This window comes from Heliangelus exortis, chromosome Z (assembly GCF_036169615.1).
Source record: "Heliangelus exortis chromosome Z, bHelExo1.hap1, whole genome shotgun sequence".
Classification (NCBI taxonomy): Eukaryota; Metazoa; Chordata; class Aves; order Apodiformes; family Trochilidae; genus Heliangelus; species Heliangelus exortis.
Genome location: NC_092454.1, coordinates 51114078 through 51134210, shown reverse-complemented (window position 1 = coordinate 51134210; position 20133 = coordinate 51114078). Strand labels below are relative to the sequence as shown.

Genomic DNA, 20133 nt, shown 5'->3' with positions numbered 1-20133 from the left:
TGTGCTGCCATTCAGAGGGACCTGGCAGGATGGAGAGTTGACAGGGAAAAAATTAATGAATTACAACAAGGGCAAGTGTACAGTCTTGCATCTGAGAAGGAACCCGAAGTACCATTGCAGGCTGAGGACTGAGCTGTTGGAGAGCAGTGAAGGGGAAAGGGACCTGGGAGTGGACAGGAGAATGACTATGAGGCAGCAGTGTGCCTTTGTGGCCAAGAAGGCAAATGGAACCCTGGGGTGCATTAGAAGAGGTGTGGCTAATAGGTTCTTCTCCCCCTCTACTCTGTCCTGGTGAAGCCACATCTGGAATATTGCATCCAGCTTTGGGCTCCTCAGTTCAAGAAGGACAGACAACTGCTTAAAAGAGTCCATTGCAGAATGACCAAGATGATTCAGGGAGTGGAAAATCTCCCTTATGAGGAAAGGCAGAGTGAGCTGGGTCTCTTCAGCGTGGAGAAGAGGAGAAGAAGGTCAACCTCATTAATGTTTATAAATACATAAAGAGATTGAGACAGGAGTGTGGTGCCAGCTTCTTCTCAGTTATGCCCAATGATAGGACAAAAAGCAACTCATATAAGTTTGAGCATTGGAGGTTCCATATAAACATGAGGAGAAAGATTTTACTGTGAGGGTGACAGAGCTCTGGAACAGGCAGCCCAGGGAGCTTGTGGGGCCTCCTTCTCTGGAGACATTCAAAACCCACCTGAACACATTCATAGTTGGCCTCTTGTGGGTGACCCTGCTCTGGCAGAGGGGGTTGGACTCTATGATCTTTTGGAGTCCCTTCCAACCCTTTAACTTTCTGTGATTCCGTGATTCTGTGATTCTATTTTAAAAGCCAGCCCTAAGCTGCCTAAGAATATGAGCCCATCAATTTTAGCTATGATTAAGGCTTAAAAAACAGCCCCACTGCTGCCAGCTAATGAAACAGAGTATGCCAACAAGAAGGAATTTCATTTGCAACACTCTGTGCCAGCTCCAGGCTCACATGAAGCTGCATGCAAAGAGGAAATGAATGCTGCTATCACCTTCCTTTTGGTTCAGAGGTTAGGGTGAAGGGGGAAAGTGGATACTGAGGATTCTCCAGATACTGAGGTTTCCCCAGAAACCACTGTTTTTTGTCATGCTTAAGGGTGACCCTGCAGTCAGTCATAAAAAGCAAAGATAATGAAAAGTTATGATTAGTACTTATCTTACAGCATATAGGTCATACATAGGAGAAGGGAAAATGCATTGTGACTGTGCTGGGGGAACATCCTGATTTCCAAGTTCTTTTAAAAAACATCACAGATAGATCTTCCTCATGCTTAAGGAGAGTATTGAACTATGTAGTTTGCATCAGGAAAGAAATAGAAACTCACCTATAATATTTTTATGCCAGTTATTTTCTATTTTAAATACAGCTGTCCACTTTAAAAATTATTGAATATGTAATAATATTAACATCAAAGTATGATACATCCTAGCCTTTACCCTAGATGCTATATTTGCAGTATCCCCACAATATCTTGGTATCATGATACACTATCCAGTGCATAGAAATTCAAGAAATATTCGAAGTATCTCATCTTAATCCTTCTCTTTCTAAGAGGAATCTTGAAGTATCAAAATGAAGTCTTCCAATTTCATGTACATGCTATTTAAAGCAGAACAGAAAGGAGTTAGATGTTTCTTCACCTGTAAATCACCATACAGTATTACAGTAGCAGTTGTCTGCTAAAGTTGTGATTTTTCTGAGTTTAGGGAAATCTGATGCTGTGCTTTGATGTGTATTTCTGTCATCAGTATCCTCATTTATTTCAAGGAAACAACATCTAGAGGACATTTTTTTAATATTGCATGAACCCAGCAAATGATACACTTTGCAGTGATTCAGAACGCCCTCAGTGCTGTAATTGTCATCTCCACCCCCAGCACCCCACTGAAACAGCATTTCCAGACTTGTGCTCTTGTGCTGGTATCACCAACGTGAAGTTAGAACCATGAAAGCTTTGCAAGATACTTGTAGGAGCACACGGAAAGGTTGTACCATGGACACAAAAAAGCTCTTGAAGATAAAAATAATGAATAAATATCTCTGTGCTGCATGCTTCTTTTCCTCTCCTCTGTCCCAGCTTTCTTGGGGTTAGATCCCCAAAGCAACACTTACAACAGTCCTTGTTGCCATCTCAGATTGCAAGCTCAGTGAGCGAAGCTGGAGAGGAGGAAGATGCCCTATTTTACACACCTTTTTTGCTGAGGCAGCAGGAAAGCCATGTGAGCAATGCAACAGGAGGGAGGTTAGCTCTACTTTTTCTAGCATTCGACCTGTCTGTTGGTAAACTGAAAATTTTGGTCACTAGCAGTGCTGGTCTTGCATTGGCAGAGTGGATGATACTCTGTCCCTTCTACTTCTTCAATTTCATTGCATGCTGCACTAATTTCTGCCTCTATTACAGATTTCTCATGATGTGATACATGGTTTCCATCTGAACAACCCACACACCTAATCCCTGGACTACATTTCTCACAGTTTTCCATCTTCCACCCACAGCTCTATTGACTTTTCAACACAAAGAGGGTGAACATCAAGAAAAATAGCAGAGCTCTGGAAACTGAAAGAAAGATTTCAAAGACTCATAAAGATTCTGGGAACAGAATCAGACCAGGAAGGATCTTAGAGCCCCAGCAGCAGGCCATGGGCTCATTGTTGCAGAGGATTTAAGATGGTTTTATGTGAAATCATGTCTCTCAGGTGGCAAGCTGTCAAATAGACAGAAGGCAAAGGGGAAAATACTGATTTTTTTCTTATGGTATTTAGAATGAAACTTTCTATGAAGGTTTATTTTCAGATGCTCTTCAAATTTTCTCCCTGGGGAACTGGGACTGCTCCAAGGACCTCCCTGGGGACATTCGTAAGCACCCTGAATAATGTTCCAGGTGGCCCTTCTTGAGCAGGGATTTTTGACCTGATGACTTCCAAAGGTTACTTCCAAATTCAAGCATCCTGTGATTCTGTGACATGATGAAGGCCACAGGTCCCCAGCCCAGCCCAGGGGCACCACACAAGTCTCTGGCTGTTTGATGGGTGCATTTCTCACTGCCCGCTCCCTTGCTAGTGTCCCTTGCCCTCGATGTGCTCCCAGAGTGACAAAGGTGAAAGCAGCCTTGCGGGATGGGACCATGCTGCTTTCTCTGACTTCTCTTCAATATCCTTCTCCCTCTTCTACTTTCCCACTGTTCTTTTGTCAGCAGTCATATGAACTTCCCAGGCTTGCTGAGACTCATGTTTGAACTCCCACCCAGGGACTGGGAAAATTGCTCAGCTATGGGGTTGCTGTAAGCATGAGAGGCACAGGCTGTCAAAGGGCCCCATTTCTGGCTGGTGCCCAGGATGTGTGTTGCTCAGGAAACCTCTGAAGGACAAACTCCAAGCTTTCAAGGAAAGCAACTAGAAGAAATTACAGACTTTTGAGGCACAAATGCTCCTAGGTGTGCATAAGGCTGCGGTTTTGTTCTACCTGATACAAATGTCCAACATAGAAGGGAGAACGTCCAGAAGGAAGCTCCTTCTCTCTATCAGCTACATAAAGAATTTATTTTTAGTAGTAACTAGCAACTAGTTTTAGTAGTAACTAGTGGGGCCCTTGGATAGGAGCAGTACAGGCAGTATGTTCCAGTAGCAGTGGGCTCTTTATTCTTGGCTTTATGCAAAAAAAATTATATAGAAAGCTTAAAAAATCTTCACTGTCATTAAAGTATTGTGTGCTATGTAGGAGAACCTGAGGTCAGGCTAAAGGGTCTTGTTTTGGAAAAGGAAAGAGGAAAAATGGTACAAGATGGTCTTTGACTCTGTCAAAACAGGACAGATCCCTTCTACAAATACAGAATTTTAAACTATAGCAATTATGAGAAAATGACTATTATGTCTTGTGGGAATTTTTAACAGTTGTCACAGTAAAGACCCAGCTTCTGCCCACAGTGAGGCCAAAAAGTCAAATGTGACTCAGTATAATTATAAACATGTTAGATTTTTCACAAGCTCACTTGAGAAAGGGAAAGGTTCAGTTCTGGCAGCTTTTTGCTAGTTATCACCACATGAGTAAAATGCTTGGTGTTATAGATACCTCATTTACAGATTACAGAAACCAGCACATTTATGGTTCAGTTTTGAGAAAAAGAGGAAATATCAGTTAACAACAAAGAAACTCAAGGGTAAACACACAGCAAAGATTTTGGAACGGTTTCCTATCTCTGTCCAAGAGCAACTTTGGCAGGTTGACAGGGACCTGTCAGCCTCATGAAATATGTACTAAAGAGAGCAGGTCATGGTTGACCTCTGAGAGGTTGGATAGCCAAGCAAGATGGTGTCCTTGGTGGTGTTAACACAGCACACTGGTACTCCATGGAAAAAAAAAAAAAACCTCTTAATTTTGCAGAAGTTTATATTTAGCCTGTTTTTGTAAGGAGCAAGGTGCACACAATTTCATTATCATACTTATCTAGTAGAAACTTGTGAACTCTTTAATTCACTTAACTAATTCTGATTTCATGGCGTGGAGCTCTTCCATCCCTGTCATGTCTCCCTGAAGCCCTTAGGTGAGGACCCTAATCAGGGTTCTGGAAGGTGTGGACAGACAGAATCCGCTCTTTCACAGGGTGCCATATGGCAGCCCCCAAGACCCAAGGACATAGAGGGCACCACATAGATTTTTTCTGCATTTCAGAGCAGTGCCTGGTTTCAGGGATCACTAGGGCCTAAGTCCCTCACCTTCTCCTTTAAGCAGCACAGACTTAGTGTAGGGGAAACCAGAGAGAGCCTGGCATAAGTAGACACCACCCTCAATTTCAAAGCTGCCTTTCAGGTTCTCTTTTTACCCCTGGGGTGTGCCTGCAGATTTGTGGAGCACTGGAGCTCAGATATGCTTTGGGAGGGCTCTACCCATGCCTCCAGACAGTGCAGAGGGACCACCATTGTTACCAGGACACCTGTATCATCCTTACGAGAGAATCATAAGCCCCAGGTTGACACTTACCTTTTTCTCCACAAAGCAAGAGCAAACTGGACCAGGCTCCTCCATCCTGCTAATCCCCTGTGGAGTTCAGTTGCCCTTCCCAGACCTGCCCAGAACAAGGGCAGCTTCAGGGCATCTACTGCTTCCCTGCCAGCCCAGCCCTGCAACATCTGGTTGATTGTGGGTACCACAAGTTCACCAGGGTTTGGGGCCCAAGTGAAAGGGGTTGCCCAGTTAAGCAGAATAAAAAGGAAGCGTTTTAATGTCTCAGCCTAATCTCACAGATTACTATGTCTTGTAAATTCCCCAGCACAGAGAAGCAGATTTCTTCCTTGCACGCTGAAGGCAGAATAATCTCTTGCATAATGACACTCAGCCTGGGGTATGCTCATTAGGAGCTGCCTAATCTGACCCAGTGGCACTTGAAGCTGCAGCACTGACCTGAGGCCCTCTCCTTCTGGCGAGTGCTGTCGGCAGTATTCCAGGGTGAAGGATTCTGCTGACCCTGAGCTGGCACTCCAGCGGATGGTGGCTGTGTCCCAACACACCGTGCAGTCTTCAGCCTTGATGGTGGGGACAGCAGGTGCTGGGGACACAGGAACAAGTTAGCTGTACTGCAACAAGGGTGCCAGCAGCTGCCTTTCCCTGCAAGGGAAAGGAACAATCACCTCCCCCAAGCCCCAGGGGATAGTTCGTTTTGCCTATCCAGCAATGATTTTTTTGCTTGTTTGTGTTTCAATAGCAGATATTCACACTGGGGGGAAAAAATGTGTGCTGGAAAAGTCATTGAATGTTTCTGTGCATTCTTAGAATGCTCATGGAGATTTTTATGCCTTTCCTTAAGCATATTTTCCTCATATCTGCTAATTTTCAAGGAGCAGAGTACCAAGCAATACTGCATAAGACTCTTCCTGCATCACTTCAAGCCTGTCCTCAGCAGTCCCTGCATGAACTGCATCAGAAACAAATGTGCTGCTGTAGAATTTATAGGAAGATGCTGACTCTGCTTGATTATATCCTGCTTATTTTTGAAATGCTAAAATTTGGTCCTGTAATTTCTCTTACTTAGAGCCTCAGTTTTAGAACTACAGGCCCAACTGCAAGCTAGAAAACAGAATGTAAAATAGTGCACTGAATGCAAGTAATCAAAAGCCGTTGTGTGAAAGTGTGTATCCAACATCATAGGCTGAAAATGGATTAGTTGTATTCACTTACTCTTTCCCTCTCCAGGGAATAGCAACATAAACGAACCCTACAAACTGGTGTTGAAACTCATAAAAACATTTTAATACCAATCCTTAAAAGAAAGGTTATTAATAAAAAAAATATATTGGGAAACCATTTGGCTTTTAAAGAGTTTGGGTTCTAAATATGAGGCCTAAGGCAAAAGTAGACAATTTGCTGAGAAGGTAGCTTTACAGAACTGCAGCCAGCATTCCAGATTAATTCTGTTTCTTAAGAAAAAAATATTTCCTGTTATCAGAATAGGAAAAAAAACCCAAAACCCACCCACACATACATAATGATTTCCTGGTTTAGTGAAAATCAGGAGATTAACAGTTCAGGCTAAGATTACTTGGCGTTTTACTACAGGAACAGCTAATCTAGATATTCAATAGAAGAAAGTATCTATGGGATAGATCCTCATCTGGTCAATACACCTGTAGATCTTCCCTTAGCAATATTACTTCAAATCTCTTTTGACATATCTGATTATTGTCTGGTTTTAAATGCACGTGTTTCTAAAGAATGGAAAATTAATAGCTAAGTCCCCTAATACCTGCATTAAGCAGCTGAGACACACACCCACATTTATGTCTGTGCAAATAGTATGTCAAAAAACATCAGGCACTTTTTATTTATTTAAGATTATCTGTCTCAAGAGTATATGGAGTCAGCATACCAGAAAGGGTTGTTACTGTGCTTCTGGGAAGGAAAGGCAGTGAATTTGAAAGGTGAAGGAGCAGGAGATGGGAGGTACTGGGGGGTGCTGCATCAGCAGCTGCCTACATTTCCCCCAAGCTCCCCAGGCCCAGTGCCACCTCCAGAGGTGCACACCCAATAGTGAAAAACCATGGGGGGTTCCAAGCATCTGGAGAGATACAGGTGTTCCCATAACTGCACATTCCACCAAACTAAATTCTTGAATGTGACACCTTTTAATCTGAATTACTAAAAGCAGGCTCTCTAAATTCTTGCTTCAGAGTTCACTGGGCTAAATGAAGAATCAAAGTGTTCCTCTTTATATCAAAGTAGCCAGGATCACACTGAAGAAATTATTTCCACTACCAGTGTTCATCATTCCACCTCTGATGTTAAGGGCATGGTTTTTGCATCAGTCAGTGCTCAGGAGTGTCCCAAATCCACCTGGGACCCAGTGCATTCCAGTGGGACTTCACCTCAGCTTGAGGGAAGGTGTTTAGTGCATCCTTCTGTCATCTAGTTTATTCGTTTTCTTAAAGAAACAAGCCAGAGAAAGGCATCAAGTACTCAAGGAAATTAACTTTTTCAGAAGGCTTCAGTTTTATGACAAAGAATGTTGAGTCTGAAATCAAAAGTTAAGGACAGCCCTTAAAAATAACAACTTCAGAAAGGTGAGAATCCCTTTTTAAATTATTAGCTAGTGATAGCTCATTATTATTTGACCATTTTGCAGTGATTCTGCACTGTGCTCACAATTACATTGTTGATACCATAAAATTTCAATTGCTACTTTGAATTCTCCGTAAAAATATCTTTGTGAAAGATAAGAATAGGAAATTGAACATCAAAAAAAATTATCTACAAATTCAAAGACCAGTGGATTAAGAAAGAGGCTTGCAGTTGCTGCCAGGTGATTTCAATGATACACTCAGTGTTGTACAGAGATATTTCATTATGAAATAGCCTTTTCTGTATTTCATGACTGCAAGAACAGAATGATTGTTCTGATGGTGTAGCACTAGCAATATCATCAGGAAAGAGGGCCTCAAAGTCAGCTCTTCTTCTCATAATTCAAGAAGAAATAGTTTTGTCAATAAAAATTATTACAGAAATTAAAGACCAGAAAAACTGATCAGTCAAATGAAGCTCATAAACAACACTCATCTAATTACTCATCTTAATTTATAACACTTAAACAGCATCAGAGCCTCTTAGTCATATCTGAGATTTGTATCCCACTGAGCTAGACAGAGCATGTAATGTCAGCAAAGCAGGCTTTCTGCTGAAAAGTTAATTATTTAAATCAATGCAGTGTGGATGTATTTGGGAGGATGGCAGAGAGGCAAAACCCACAGTTGTTGCCTCGTTTTCCACAGGAGAAGCAGCAGCAGCAGGGGGAAGCCAGGTGGCTTTTTCAGAGCTGCCCTGGAGCATTGCAGAGCATGCAGAAGAGAATTTCATCATGTGCTGCCCCAATGCCCCAGTCACATGGCCTGGCAACATCTTCAAATCTGAATGTCTTTGAGTTTCTGCCTAGGAGCAATTATGCTGTGAACTCTCAGCAAAAAGAGAAAACACTGCGAGTTGCCTGCTATCTGCCAGAATGGCTGAATGAAACAGGCTCTTCCTTTTCAGTGACTCTTTGGACTAGAACTGATCTAAGGACCTAGAGCTTTTAATAATCAAATGCCCAAATTACAATTAAATAGAAAAATAGGTACATACCTGTTTTAAAAATCATTTTTTCACTGGGTAAGCTACAGCCTGTGCCATTCACAGCCATGACCCACACACTGTAGCAGCGATCTGGCTCCAGATCCTCCAAGATGCAATGGCTCTCCTTCACTGTCACTCTGTACTCTTCCACCAAGGCTAGGAGGAATACACACAGACAAGGGACATCACACTCACATGTTGAATAGGTAGGGCTTACAGTTGCACTGCTCAGATGACATGTGAAGAACAGACAATTAAAAAAATCCAGACAGTGTTACCAGCTGAGATCTCCATATTTTCTTCTGTTGAGAAAGAAAGTTTTTGACATGCCCCTGAATTCAGTGCTGTCAAATCCCACTGATGGCGAGGGAGAGTATGGCCCTCAGTGCTTCTAAAGACAAGACTGCAAGTTTGGAACATACAATCAGCAGCTGTCAGCCCTGGTTTCCCCTCTCTATAACCTTACAATTTCTTATAATGGACTCTACTCCCCCGAACTATACATTAGCTATCATAAAAAGCCCTTAGCATGGACACATATGCACACGTAGATTTGTGCAGAGCCCAGTTGCATCAAGTGACTTTATGATCAGTGAGCTTTTTAATGAATAAGCATTTCAGACCTCTTATCTTCATTTCATATTTGACATTTGAAATATCTTTGTCTAAATCTTTGTCTAAAATTAGAAATACGGTAGAAATACTGATTTTCGTTTCCTGTAGCTGTTTTATTAGGACACATTTCCAAAGTACCTGAAGGGCCCTGAAAACCTAATGAAGCCTGTCTCTTTGGGAGATCTATCTGCAGTCTCCATGAGTACCATGAGGCATTATCGATGCATCCTCTCTGGAGGTTGGGCTACTACATAAAAGAACACCTCAACACCGTGCATTCAACACCTCTGCCCTGCACTTTACAGACCATTATACTTACCTTACATTTTGGGGGTCAAAGGGGAGCAGAAAGAATCGCACCTACCTCACAGTCTCCTCCATTGTTACCCATCCTTAGTCATACATATGGTGTCTTAAGAATCCCTTACCTCAGTGCCCCCTGCATTTTGGCCTCCCCACTGCTGACCCCAGACCTGAACAGAAAGGATTTGTGCTGTTGTGAAGACCTTGCTCACCTCCTGCATCTTTGCTGGCTTGCAGCTCCTCCATACAGAAGACCTGGAAGCAGTCGATGGCATCCCCATCATTCACAGCCCAGTAAACAGCAATGGAGGTGCTGGTGGCTGAATTTGGTTCCTGAGCTATGACTGTTGGTGTCTGTGGGACTGAGAGGAAAGTCTTCCATTGTTATTTGTACTCCTGCATATTCAGCCAAATTACACACAGGTTTGTTAGGCAACCTGGTTGCTGATTTTCATTCAGGTTGCTTATTTCCACAGAACAAGCACACAAAATACCAATGATACTGGTGTGGTACTAGAATGATAGGTCCTCCTAAATTAGGAACAGAAAAGTTAATTTCTCTACATTGGAATCTGTCCATTTCCCTCACAGTCTTGACAAAAGAAGATCCCAGGTACTGGGACCACCTGAACACAGAGCAAAACCTGTACCCACACCCTTCCTCGCTCTTGGGATCATTCCCTATGGGGCAGGACCATCACACAGATAAATAATGGCACAACTGCTTATTTCTAAATTCTGTGAGCAAACGTTCCAGGGCTGTGGCAGTCCTGTACACAGAAAGCAGACATACAAGTCCAGTGACCCCTCTCCTTTCCCTCCCTTTCAGTTGTAGGGAGAGGTCTCCACCTCTGCACTCTGCTTTGAGGCACACATGTTGATGAAACCCCAGGAGACTCCTGAAAACTTCAGGCCAGATCTTCAGAAAGACCAAAAGACATCAGAGGCTAACACAGGCTCCTTTGAGTGACCACTTTCTCCATTACCTGACCTAGCCTTGCAGCACAGGCACCAAAGGAGGACACCTTATGAAGTGGATACTCATGAAAGCAGAAACAGAAAGGACTTTTTTTATAGCAAACAGCATGGAATAGCTCATTGACAGGGAGAGGGAGCTTTCAGAAGAAGAAAGTTTTCTGCAGAGACAGATGTATGTAGCTTATCCCAGAAGGGTGGGCAGAGGAAGGGACCTGCCACACCAGGAAGGGATTCATGCAGTGTGTCAAGCACACAGAAGATGATAGCAGCAGGAATGAGCTGTGCTGTGATAACACACACAAAAAGGAGGCTTTCTGCAGCCTCCCAGAGGAGGAGAAGGAGCCTCCCTGTCCTACCCCTGCCCAGAGATGGACTCCCTACTACAAGAGCACTGTCAAGTCCTTGTGCCTGGCACGGTGATTTCCCCCGCAAATCCAGTGGACGAAGAATCCTTGGTGCGCAGTTGAGCTTGAGATCTGCCAAAGCACCTGAACCTCATGGGACACCCAGGAGCATCCTTCAAAAAGAATGCTGCAAAGACCTCTAAGGTTCCCCAGATTTCATGTAAATTTTGTCTCTTGATCAGCAGAGATCCATCTCTGATGAGCTATTGTTCCCCTCTACAATTATGGCTTAAAAGAGTATGAGGGAAAAGAAAGAAGCAAAAAGCCACAAAAGATGTTCATTATTAAATTGATTGCAGAGAACAAAAATACATGATTCTATTTCTTCACCCAGTAAATATCCATGTTGCATGAATTCTCTTAGAATCTCAGCAGAAAGCTTTTTCTTTTTTTCAGTTATCTTAACAGTAATGATGATCCCCTGTGGCATGAACAAGGCAAATGCAGATGCTGGCTGTTTCCTTATCATTTATACTGAGAGCAACCAGTAAAGTAGCATTACATCTGCTTTGCACTGAAAAAAAATTCCTTCTCATTGCTAAAAACAACCTTCATTTTGTCTTTTGACTGCATCTGGAGTTGGTGAATTTGAATTTAAAAACTGATCATCTGTAAGAAAACAGTTGCTTTCAGTGGACTCAGTGGGGAAACCAGTTTTATTTTATTTCCTCTGAAGTTGCCTAGAAAACGCTATTTATGATCACAGAAATCCCACAGCTGCAAGACTTATTATTATTCCAGATTTGAACAGAAGCTAGCTTAATTAGTGAAACTTCTGGGGGAAAAAAAAGTTGCAGATAAAATTTTATTTGCTAACATTGAGAAATATTTGATTTCTAGTTTTCTGTCATATAATATCAAACTAACTTTTAAAAGGAAGTAGCTCTATTGAAGAGGCTGAACTATTCTCTTAAGAAACAGAACATGCACATGTTAACAAAGTGCTGATCCCTTTAAAAAATAATTGTAGTCAAAGAAATAAGCAAGATTGACTAAATTGTATTTTTCAATAGAGAGTGTGGCATTTTCTCATCTCTCCAGCTCTCATTGAAGTGCTAAGGTGCAAGGAAATTTTTCCTTCATGCTACTTTATCTCCACAGTCCCCAGGAGGAAAAATAATAATCCCAAATGTTTTATGGGTAGTGCCCACTTTCCAGCGTAATGAGAAATAACATTTTCTTGGCATTGTGGACTTGTAGAAGGAAAGCAGTTACATTCGTTTGTGACTTCAACTGAACATTGTTATAATCAGCAAAGGTCCTCATGTTCTGCTATAAAAGGGCAGGGTTTACATGCTTTGAAAGTAATAAGTATCCAGTTTTTAGCTTTTGCCCCCTTTTCTTGCACAGGCACAGCCTGTGTTCTAGTATGCTCAGTGGCATGTTGCTTATGCATTTGTTAATGGAGTGGCTTACATGAAAGGAGAAAGACTTTAATGGAAAGGGGCTTTGTATCAGTGGATACAGAAGATCTGGAAATGGTTTAAAAGGAAAGGGGTTTCTGAGGTGGTGACAATAAAGTCCCATAAAATTGTTCAATAAAAGACTATTATCTGAAGGAAAAACCTATGAACTACAAAACCTTGCAAATTCACATGTATTTCATCAAATTGCTCGAATAAAAAATAATTCTGAGAGTGTCTGACATTTACCTCCAGTATGTACTCAAAGAATTAAATTCCACATAAAGTTATATATAGGCATTACCTCTATTTTCCTTCAGAAAAGATGTAATCTTGAAAGCTTTCTTGAAAAAAATACAAACCAAACTTACTTTGCCTACTGTTCACTGCAGTAAAAATCACCACAGCAACTGAAATACATTTAGGGAAGAGAAAGAAAAGAAACTTTAAAAGATTAGGAGCTTTGAAGGTCTCTTGCTAGCTGACAGTCACTTGTTTCCGGTTTGCCACAGGAAACTGATCTGGAGCCATTTAGTGCTCAGCAAACACAGTAGATAAAGCAAATCAAACCAAAATGCAGATCTCAGCATTTTGGGAAAAAAACATCTTGGAGTGACTTGTGGGAAAAGGAAGTACAGCATAATGACCAAAGGGGTCTATCCTCCTGGATGGCTTTGCCAGGAGGTAGCAGCCAAGGAGGAAAGAACAGTTGCAACCAAGGGACTACAAGACAGAGCTGAGGTACTAAACCAAGACACATAGCACATTTGCACTGCTACAAAAAGACCTTTACAAAAAGATCTTTTAATCTGACTTCCTAAGGAAATGTGCCTGAGATAATGCTGCACGCACAAGTGCCTGTCCAACCTCACCTGAGGAGCTTTGAATGCTACAGGCAAAATCACAAAATCTGAAAAGGCTCTCAAGGTGAGTCAGTTCCTGTAGATCTCATAAAAGCAGTGGTGTGGATGAGCAACAGTTTCCCCACAGAGATACTGCTGAGAGATCTCAGCTCTTGCTAGACACTGGAGAGTCTGCACAGGATGGCACTTCCCCAGTGTTCCTTTAGGTACTTGAAAATCCAGGCAGAAAACAAACCTTAGAGAAATCAGTGCTTTTTTTCCAGTGTTCAAGGACCAAACGGGTAAGAGAGCGGCATTGCTTGAAAAGCCAGAGAGTAACTAGGATGGTGATGGTGCATGTGGCCATGAATGGGATATCACAAAGCGTGACAGTGAGATGCAAGCTCCCAGGACAAACCTCTTGAGAAAGAAAGGCTGGAGTGAAATCCCATTATGGGGAAAATTACCAATCCACAAATTGGTGCTGAGAAACTCCTCATTAACAGCTGTACAGATCCAGATAATTTCTACAAGTGTATGTACAGGCAGAGAAGAAAGCCCACAGCCTACTTACAGGGTATGAAATATCATATGGAGACAAATAAACCCTTTTATCATGTTCAATTTTCACTCCTGTCCTCTGAAGTAGTGGCTGCTTCCAGCCAGAGTTAACCACTTTCCATTCTCAACCGGTGGGGATCCCAGGGGCCACCATTCACTTGGATCTTAGCCATCAGACATCCCCTGCTCCCCTCCCCACACCAGCAATGCTGGGGCTGCCTCCTCTTGAAAAAAGAGAGCTCAGCAGACCCTTTTGTTACCTCTTCTGTCCCTGCATGAAAGGGAACAGCAACTTTTTTAGCCCTGGGACATTTACAGATAGAGAGTTTCTGCTAGTCTAAGGTTCAGATATCCTAAATGATGCAAGAATCCCCTACGTTAGCACTTATTCCCCTGTTCCTCATCTTAGTTCTTACTATAAGACAAATGCTTGTGTGCAATTAGACTTCATTTTACATCTGACTCTGTTTGCTAATTACATTGTTTGCCAATTTATACTTTTCAAGCAGATTCTGTATTTAGCTTCATAAAATTTCCAAATCTTTGCCAAAATGTTAGCTTTCATAAAAATAATATTCAGAGATGCTTACCAGCCACATGTTTTACTGAGTGCTGGTTGCTCTGTCCTGGACTGTCTGCATAGTGCTCAAACAGTGAAAAAGCACTGGGCACCTTTTCTAAAGAGAGAGTAGTATCCATTGCCGAAAGTAACCTGTTTGAAAGAAAACACATAGCTGTCAAAAGCACTTGTGCTGTCACGTAGTTTCCAAAAGCCAGAAGAAAAGACCATGCAAAATATGCTGCTTTAAGTATTTCACACAAACTTGAGGACAACATGCAAGGAAATCTTTCCCTGATTTTGGAAAATTAGAGCACACTGTGACTTCGGATCAGGAGTGCACACAGTCTGTACACATTTGACATGTGAGAATTTGAAATTCACAGTAAGACTCCAAAAGGCTACAAACCTTAGAGCTAAACCACAGCAGCTGACTCCAAAGATGTAGTGTAAAGCAGCTGCTTGTGGCAAGCAAAAAAACATGAGAAGAAAGATGGATTCCACTTAATTAACCCATATTTGCTGAGTTCTTTATAGGAAGAAATCTCAACATATTTTTAACTCTGGGGAAGGAGCAGCTTCAAGGATATGAAATTTTGGGGTTTTTAAAGAAATAAAGTTTTGCCATTCCTCCCTTCTTTTTTCAGTCATTGAAGTAGTTGATTATCCATAAATGCAACACAGCACAATAAATATAAAATATACTCCTTTACAAAAACATGCATTATTATGCAGACTTCTTCCTAATCTTTTTAAACAAGGAAAATATTATCAAAGTAGCAATCAAAGTCATGCACAAACCAGAACAAACTTCAAGTTTAGTGTGTAGGTTAACAAATAAAGACCAAGTATATAGAAAGCCTTAGAAAATCTGTTACATTATTCTGCTTTATTCTTGTGAAATAAACTCCATGTAGCTACATGGCCTGACTGTCACATTTTGACTTAGGATGGGAGAGTCCAAAGGTAATAGTTCTTAGCCTGCAGAATAATGGTAACCATGAAGGGGTGTTTGGCACATTCTCTTCAGACCACTCTCTGGGGGTTGTAATTTGACCACAAACTGGAGCTCTTGTGTCACGTTACACCCCAGTCCATCAACACCTGTCAGGGCACATATCACTGTCATGGCTGAGGCAGCACTGATAAGGGTATGTTTGATATGCACAGGGCAGTGCTCAGGCCCTTTGGGCAAAGTCAGAAGTGGTGGTGTGGGCAAAGCAAGTCAGGAAGCTTGCATAAAGGAAGGCTACAGGCAGCCTGTCTGAATATTTGGAGTTCACCTTGGAAAATTTATTGGGGTAACATGGGCGAATAGTTGAACACTTCTATCATAAAAGGATGGGTCCCACCAAAATGTCTCCCTTGAGAAAATCACAACATGGCAGGGAACAGTTTGTGACCACATGTATTTATTGGCATGCAGGTGAGCCAGCATGCAGCTGCAGTAAGGCAACAGCCCTCTGATGCATCCTGAATCAGGCAGTGGTCATGAAGAGGTATGGGAAAATTATCAGCCCATAGTCTCCTGGTACTACTTTGAAAGCTACTTAAACACATTTTTTTTTTCTTGAATTTTATTCCGAAATGTAGCCCAATAACCCCATCTATGTGAGTGATACTTTGCATTGCAGCCTGTCAGGGATGAGGTAAAACAGAGCTGGAGTTGTGAAAAAATAATTTCATAGTGATGTCTAACGTCTCTACGTAGAGATTTAAAATTGAACAGACATTTTAAAATTCTGCTTTTTAAATAGATGTAGTACAGAACATGTTCAAAACCCTTCAAAACCAGTTAGTTACAGCAACAAGTATAAAGCATCTTCTCTTAATTTCATTATTTGCAGGGTTTATAAAAGTAGCTATAAATATTAGCAATGTGTTTTCAAAGCCTTAAATTACTACATGAAATGTTCATCATGCTAGGACTAGTACTCACTACAGTGCACTTAGCCCATACTTCATATACCTTTTATGCAATTCTTTAGTTGACTGAAGGAGGGAAAAAAGACACAAATTAACAGTTTCGAAACCCTAAAAATGTTAAACAGCCACTCATCCAACAGCCTTGCTACTCTCTACAGAAATAAAATACACATAGCTTCATTGATCTGGTGTTGTCTGGGATGCTGTTCCTTCTCACCAGCTGAGAATTTGGTTCCTTAAGAATATTCTACTTCAAAGCTCTGTCTCAGCAGGCTATTTGGGTCTAAACTTGGTTCTAAACTCCTGAGGGGTCAGTATTCAATGTGCAGGTTTAAAGATCAAAGCACAGTCAAATGGTTTCTAAAAACAAGGCTTTATAGGAAGAAGTCACTTGCACATCAAGAACATTGAAAGGCAAATGTCCTTCAAAAATTCTGGTTACAAGAACCATGACTTGTACTCATGGAGTGAGAGTTTCTCCCATGCCCAATCTTCAGCTAACATTTCCTGACTATGAACAGAAAAGTTCCTATCTTCTGTCACTAACAGAGAGGGGCAGGGAACCTATTAACACCACATAAGAATTTCAGATTACAAATGTATGTTTTTGCCAAAGGACTGAAACCAACAGCTCACAAAATCAGGAAAATAAGATATAGCTGTCATCCATCCCAAAATAGCTAGTCTCCCATGGCATTCACTTGGTTACAGGACACTGGGACATTCACTGCGTAGCTTGAAGCTGGGCAGAAAGCCAAATATTGCTCCACTGTTTCTGTAAGTGCTTGCATTTGGGCTGGGGTCTTGTGTTGGGAAAGTTGGTTTATTTTGCATGAATGATCTGTCCTTAGACAGTAATTTGAACTTTTCATTTCTTGCACTCCAGGATGCAACTCTGCAACTTCCAAACTACATGCTACAGTATAGGATTATCATCCCAGAAATCTCATCTCCATTAAGACTGCTGTAAAGAAAAAAGTGTCACAGCTCATCTGCAGGCAAGTCTTGCAGCACAAGAGCAATCTTGGAGGACACGTGTTGTTCATGTTTAACCTGTGAGACCCTCTGACACCACATAATAACTGACAATTGCATGAATTAGGCAACTCAGATCACGATGGAATGATGTTTACATGCTGAGAGGACCATTACAGACATGCTTCTCATATGCACCTTGCTAAATGTAGCCTGCTGTGATGGTTCAACCCTGGCCAGATACTAAGCACCATACAGCTGCTCACCTTTCTCAGAAGTAAATATTTATCACAGCTTCAGTAATCTGAGTACATAACTACTGCCTGTTTTTGCTCACTTAAAAAATGAAACAAGAAAACAAACAAAAAAATCCCACAAAACAAAAAACTCAACCAAAACAACAGAACTGAACAACTCTGCTTCTAGTTTGATAAATTCAATTACACTTTCTTGTTTCACCTGTATTTTTCCATATATTAAAGTATCTTTTGCTATAACATTTCTTACTCTTCAGTGGAATCTATGTAAATTATTAAAGTGACTCTTAGCCTTCACTTCACAAAACAAAATAAAAACATTTTAATGGCATAAGGCATGTTTTCATCCTATGCATCATCTTTGCAATTCTCTGAGCATTCACACAGCAAAAGTGACTGATCTAGCAGTTTCATAGTGGAATAGCTGAGCTTTGAGGATTTAGCTATCTTAGGGAAAAAAACAACAAAAGGAAGGTAAACAACTCATTCTCAACCTGGGTACTGTATAAGTGCTTTCCTAACTAGTATCATAAAAGCTATGGGATGAAAACCATTTTTACTTACAGTTAGGAAAACAAATCCATCCAGTTCTTCCACTTCTTTTACTGTTGCCTCCAAAGTTTCCTTTGCTGAATCAACAGTTTGCTGGAAGTTAATCATCTGCTCATACAGGTACTCCATTTTCATCTTCTTCACTTCCTCAAAGCTCTCTGATTTCTCATCATATTGTGCTACCACTTTCTTAAGCATCTCTTCATTCTGTTTTTCCAACAATTCTGCATTTTTTTTGCAGTTTTCCTGCAAAGTATAAGAAGATGTAAATTGACCTGCAGAATAAAATGACAGCACTTAACAAATAGACAGAAATTATTCATACACAAGCCATCCACCAAACTTCTTGCATTCTGAGAAGAAGAGAACTTTATTTCTGTAAGCAAGATCATCTGGGAGAAATAACGCTAGTGAAATACATTTTTTTTAGTGGCAGATTTTTTTTACTGTTAGTGTTTAAAATTAAACTTTCATAGTAAAGCATTGAGACAAGAATTACAACTACAAAATAGCTAAAAATTTGTACTTTCAACTGAAATAAATACAGTTCTCAAGGCTTAAGAACTTGGATACTGGAAGGTTAAGACATTGGTTGACTCATTTAGATGCCTCACACAGGATTCTAAGTAAAGACACAAACAGTGTGAGTTTTTATAATCATAAGTAAAAGTAAGAGAACTTCTTCCTCCAGTGCTTGACAGTCACATATTCCACTTTGCAATAATTTGAAAGAAAATCCATCTTTTTTTCCCCCTAAAGTCAACACTTCCCAGTGGGAGAGGTCAGTGTGAGCACTACAGAAATAGCTCAATTTCATGGAAGCAATGGTGACTCAAAACAAGACAAGCATATCTTAGAAACAAGAAACCTAGTGCAATAAAACATTTGCCTTACCTCAACAGAGTTAAATAGCGATTCAATATCACTCACAAACCCTTCGATCTTCATTGACTTTCCTTCAAGTGTTATTAGCAATTCACCTAAGTGATCCTGAAATTTAAAAAATTTAGTAACATAGGAATGCTATTTTATAAAGTTTTTACATGCAACTTATTTTATGAGACACCACTTGAACAATTACTAAAATAAGTTTGAGTATCTCCCTGGCTACAAAGACAAGCACAGAAATAGCTACTGGAACAGTCACAAAACTGTGACTGTTTTGTCAAACCAAAAATGTGAGCTCAGTTCAGCAAGGTGCTGAGTGTCTGTGCAAGTTGTTGAATGCTACAAATTCCAATGCAGTTTTGCTAGGGATGAAGGCTACGTACAGCTTCATGAGGGTCTGTGAGAGATTACAGGCACAAGCCCACAAAAAGGAAGGTAAGGAAGGCAATTTTGAGGTTAATAGATTATGCAGTGTCATGGTTTTTGGGAATTAGAATTTTAGAGATATTTTCTATAAACCAGAATTCATCAAAATCACTAGTTGCATTAGATGTCACAAAAAAGCAGTCCAAGGGACGGTAGGTATCAGAGTCAACTCAGAACTTTTTCTTAGTCCTTGACCTTCCCTGGGAAAAAAGTGGGCATCTGCTAATTTATTTAAAAAAAATTAGTTTTAATTAGATGGCATAAATCTAAAGAAGAAGATTGACTTCCCTTGGTAACAGCTTCCTATTATGGAAAACTACTGCTATCTCTGTTTAAAAAAAGCGTGTGACTTTCCATTAATCATAAATGTCACGTTGGACTTTACAATTGAAGATCACTTTATAAATATTTAGGACCAACCACCAAGATTCAGAGGCAAACTTCTGTTAGTCAAGAGAATCTATAAAATCCAACAGATGCCATGCATACCTTATTTCATTTTCTGTGAAGTTATGTTCCTACAGTTAAAATTCAGGCAACAAACATTTAGCAGTCTTAATGTTCTCTCAGTGGTTATAGAGAAGTAACAAGAAACATACAAATGCTATCTCAGAGTAACCTGAACCTTAGTGCTAGAAATCATGTGAAGCCAAGGCTGTGTTGGGGTCAGATTTAGTACTGGCTTCATGTCTGTGCTCTTCAGCCAGGGAATGGTATGTTTGGCTCACTGCAATGCAGGTATATTCTAGGGCTGGCTGCTGTCTGTGACCTTATTACTGACTTGTAGCTAGGTAACACTTACAAATGAAGC

At 40.9% G+C, this 20133-nt stretch overlaps 1 protein-coding gene across 2 annotated transcripts in view; it reads right to left on the bottom strand.

Annotated features, from left to right (window-relative positions):
- CMYA5 (cardiomyopathy associated 5) overlaps positions 1 to 20133 on the bottom strand; it is a 47983-nt gene that overhangs the window by 8242 nt on the left and 19608 nt on the right. For both annotated transcript variants that reach the window (XM_071731737.1, XM_071731738.1), the window contains 7 exons: positions 18903 to 18998; positions 18021 to 18254; positions 16268 to 16290; positions 14330 to 14451; positions 9764 to 9913; positions 8643 to 8789; positions 5436 to 5580 (listed from right to left, as the gene is read on the bottom strand). In XM_071731737.1, coding sequence (XP_071587838.1) covers positions 5436 to 5580; positions 8643 to 8789; positions 9764 to 9913; positions 14330 to 14451; positions 16268 to 16290; positions 18021 to 18254; positions 18903 to 18998 — 917 coding nt within the window. The remainder of the gene's footprint in view (positions 1 to 5435; positions 5581 to 8642; positions 8790 to 9763; positions 9914 to 14329; positions 14452 to 16267; positions 16291 to 18020; positions 18255 to 18902; positions 18999 to 20133) is intronic.